We start from the raw sequence: 2,978 nt of genomic DNA on the forward strand, positions 1-2,978 counted from the left end.
GTGCTCTGTCTCTCTCTGTATCAAAAATAAATAAAACATTAAAAAAAAAGAAATAAACATTTAAAAAATGTTAAGTGTGCAAGTTAAGGTTTCATGTGCATCACAGGCTGTGTGGTCACGGCCACGCCCACACTTGGGGCACTTCCATCTCCGAGAAGGAGACCTTGTGCCACTTGGCACTCCCCCCCCAGCGCCCCCGCCCTGCCCCTGCCCCGGGCAACTGCTGGTCGCCTCTCAGTCTTTGTGGACTTTTGCCTATTCTGGGCACTCCCCACAGATGGGATCAGCCCACGTGTGTGCTGGGGTCTGGCCTCTCTCCTGAGCATCAGGCTTCAAGGCCCAACCATGTGGTAGTGTGTCTGTGCTTTGCTCCCAGTGTGACTGTGGGATATTCCTTTGGGTGGACGGACCCGCTCGGGCCGCTCCCCGCTCTGGGCCCCGGGGAGGCGGCTGCACGTCCATGTCGGGCTTTGTGTGAATGCGGCTTCCACTTCTCTGGCGTGTGGCTCCCGGCAAGCCTGCAAGGTCACGCGGCCACGGCGTATGTAACGCTTCTCGGGGTCCTGCAAACTGTTTTCCAAGCAACGCTGCATCTTACGTTCCCACCAACAACGCGTGGGGGTCCTGGTCTCTCCTCCAAACACTTGCATTGTGAACAAGAAGTTGTTTACAGGAGAGACGTGTGTGCAGCGTGACGGACACAGCCCTCTTGTGCCACATGCACCTGCAAGTGTGAGGCAGGGGCCCTGCCGTCCCCGACACCCAGGCTCACCCTGAGGATGGCCCGACCCGTTGGACAGGCAGGGAGGCCCACGGACAGCATTTGCACCCACCCTGGGCTGACCGCACAGAGAGGAGGGCCCAGCGCCCAGAGGGGACCTGGCACATGGGCTCCCGTGCCCGGGCAGCTCCTGGACAGACGTCCTATGCACCCCGGGCAGACGTGGGGAACCATGAGCCTTCCAGCGCTGGCGGCAGGCAGCCGTGCCCCAGGTGTGGCCGTGCCCCTCTGAGGTGTGGCCATCGCCCCTCAGGCTGCTGGCCGGCAGGGCACCGTGTGTCCGCACGCTCTCCCGTGGGCGCCCACGCGGGTGTGCAGACACGCGCACAGGGGCCGTGGGCCTCCGAGGATGATGGCCTCAAACTCCTGCCTCGTTCACGTCACCGAGTCTCACGCAAACACGGTGGGTTCTCAGTCTGAAGAGCAACATTTTCCCATCCAATGCGCCGCTGATGGCTGCACACAAACCCGGAGAAGCGGGAAGGCGAAGTCTGGCTCGGGCCACCTGCCGCTTGGTGCCACAGCACAGACTCCAGGTGCGGGTGATGCCCGGCAAGCGGGCCCGCCGGCAGGCAGGCACAGCGTTCGCCCCCAAGTGTCCAGGGCTTCACGAGCTGCCATGGACAAAAATGAAAACAGTCAAAATGAACGAAAAGATAAGCTACAAACAGAAAATACCACAAAGGACTTATATCTAGAATTTATAAAGAACTCTTAAAATTCTACAGTGAAAAACCTCTTTGCCAAAGAGGAGGCACTTATGGGAGGTGGGCACACGCGGTGGGGGCACCACTGGCCGCCAGAGTGCAAACAGCCCATCTGAGGGACCCTCCGCCCGCCAGAACGGCTGCCTGGAGCGCAGCCACACCATCGTGTGCCGGCGAGGGCGCAGAGGGCCCGGGCCCCTCACCCACTGCCAGTGGGAGCGCCGGCAAGAGCAGCGGGCTGGGCTCACGGAAGAGCCTGCGCGGGCCACACAGCCCCGCCACCACTCCTGGGCATTCATCCCCGAGACGCAGAGACTTGTGTCCACGGGGGACCTGTGCACCGTTGTCCTGACAGCTCCACTTGGAAGGAACGGGCAAGCCGGAAACAACAAAATTGTCCGGTTGATGAACGGCCAGAGACACAAAGGTCCTGCCAGACTGTGGGAGACACTCGGCTGTAAAAGCAAGCGTGGACACGGGCGACGCCCGGGCTGGGTCTCTGGGGCATCACGCCAAGCGAATGAAGCTGATCCCAAAAGGTCACACACAGTGTGTTTCCATTTATATAACATTCTTAATATGGCAGCATCCCCGAGTCGGAGAACAGAGTCCCGGTGGCGGGGTGGGGGCACTGCAGCAGGAGCCTTCCTCCTGAAGCAGACTTGAGTCCAGCTCGTGGTGGCCACGGGGACCTGCCCGTGTGACCAGCGCCAGGGAACTCGGCGCGGGGTTTGCAGGGCGAGCCACGGCTGGGTTACGTAAGCTGCCGGCGACGGTGCAGATGGGAAATCTGCAGGGACCTCCGTGCCCTCTGGCTCTGTGGCCTCCTGTGAAACTGCATTTCCTTCCCAATAAGTGTTTCTTTTAAATGACCGCAGGCACTGCTCTGTTCCTGGCCAGTCCGCCCCGCGCCCGTGGGAGCGCGTGTCGGGAGAGGCGTGCGCGCTGGTCGGGGCACGTGCTGTTCTGGAAGGCGCCATTGCAGCGGCATTGTAGCTCAACTTAAAGTCATGAAAAAGCCTCATTGTCATAACAGCAATTTTTAAATCTGCCCAGCAAGACGAGAACCAGCGCGCAGAAGGGCGGGCGGGGACAACATGGAGTCAGCTGCCGAGGTGTCTAGATGCCCTCCGTCACAGCCCAACACAATTAGCCCGAAATAGACCACAAATACCGGGCTGGGGCGCTGGGTCCGCAGAGACGGAGTGTGATGCGCGGAGCCCCACGCCCGTCTGCGGACACGCAGGCCAGAGCCACCCTCCCCGCCAGCGACCCTCCGGTCCCCGTGGGCCGCTGTGCGAACGCTGCCCTCCGCCAGGCCTCGCCCTGTGCGGAGGCCAAGTGTCCCGGCAGCCACGTCCGCACGGATTCCTCACATCCATCTGCGCCGCCGTGCCGCGGGAACCTTCATTATCTCGCTCGAGCAGCTGCTGGAATATTAACAAGACGCGGTGGTAACAAGCGGAGTATAATTAGCGCTCCTCGTCCCA

The 2,978-nt window shown here is 61.1% G+C and overlaps 1 protein-coding gene across 2 annotated transcripts; it reads right to left on the minus strand.

Moving 5' to 3' along the window:
* Positions 1-231: 231 nt before the first annotated feature.
* On the minus strand, positions 232-2,758 carry LOC115274708. 2 transcript variants are annotated; one of them, XM_029918139.1, is made up of 2 exons: positions 1,830-2,758; positions 232-1,395 (listed from the first exon to the last, which is right to left on the minus strand). In XM_029918139.1, exons 1-2 carry the CDS (start codon positions 2,517-2,519, stop codon positions 1,162-1,164), a joined length of 924 nt encoding a protein of 307 aa, XP_029773999.1. In that variant the 5' UTR covers positions 2,520-2,758; the 3' UTR covers positions 232-1,161. The 2 variants fall into 2 exon arrangements, with proteins under 2 accessions (XP_029773999.1, XP_029773998.1); XM_029918138.1 differs by having other exon boundaries at positions 1,692-2,758.
* Positions 2,759-2,978: the final 220 nt, after the last annotated feature.

Source organism: Suricata suricatta, chromosome 12 (genome assembly GCF_006229205.1).
Source record: "Suricata suricatta isolate VVHF042 chromosome 12, meerkat_22Aug2017_6uvM2_HiC, whole genome shotgun sequence".
In the NCBI taxonomy this organism is placed as follows: Eukaryota; Metazoa; Chordata; class Mammalia; order Carnivora; family Herpestidae; genus Suricata; species Suricata suricatta.

What these genes read in the sequence shown, in the direction of transcription:
- LOC115274708 (XM_029918138.1), bottom strand. Translation starts at nt 2,519, where the DNA reads ATGACAATGAGGCTTTTTCATGACTTTAAGTTGAGCTACAATGCCGCT. An exon ending in GGCGCTCCCACTGGCAGTGG is followed by an intron (nt 1,396 to 1,691) that starts GTGAGGGGCCCG and finishes TGTCCATGGCAG; the next exon opens with CTCGTGAAGCCCTGGACACT.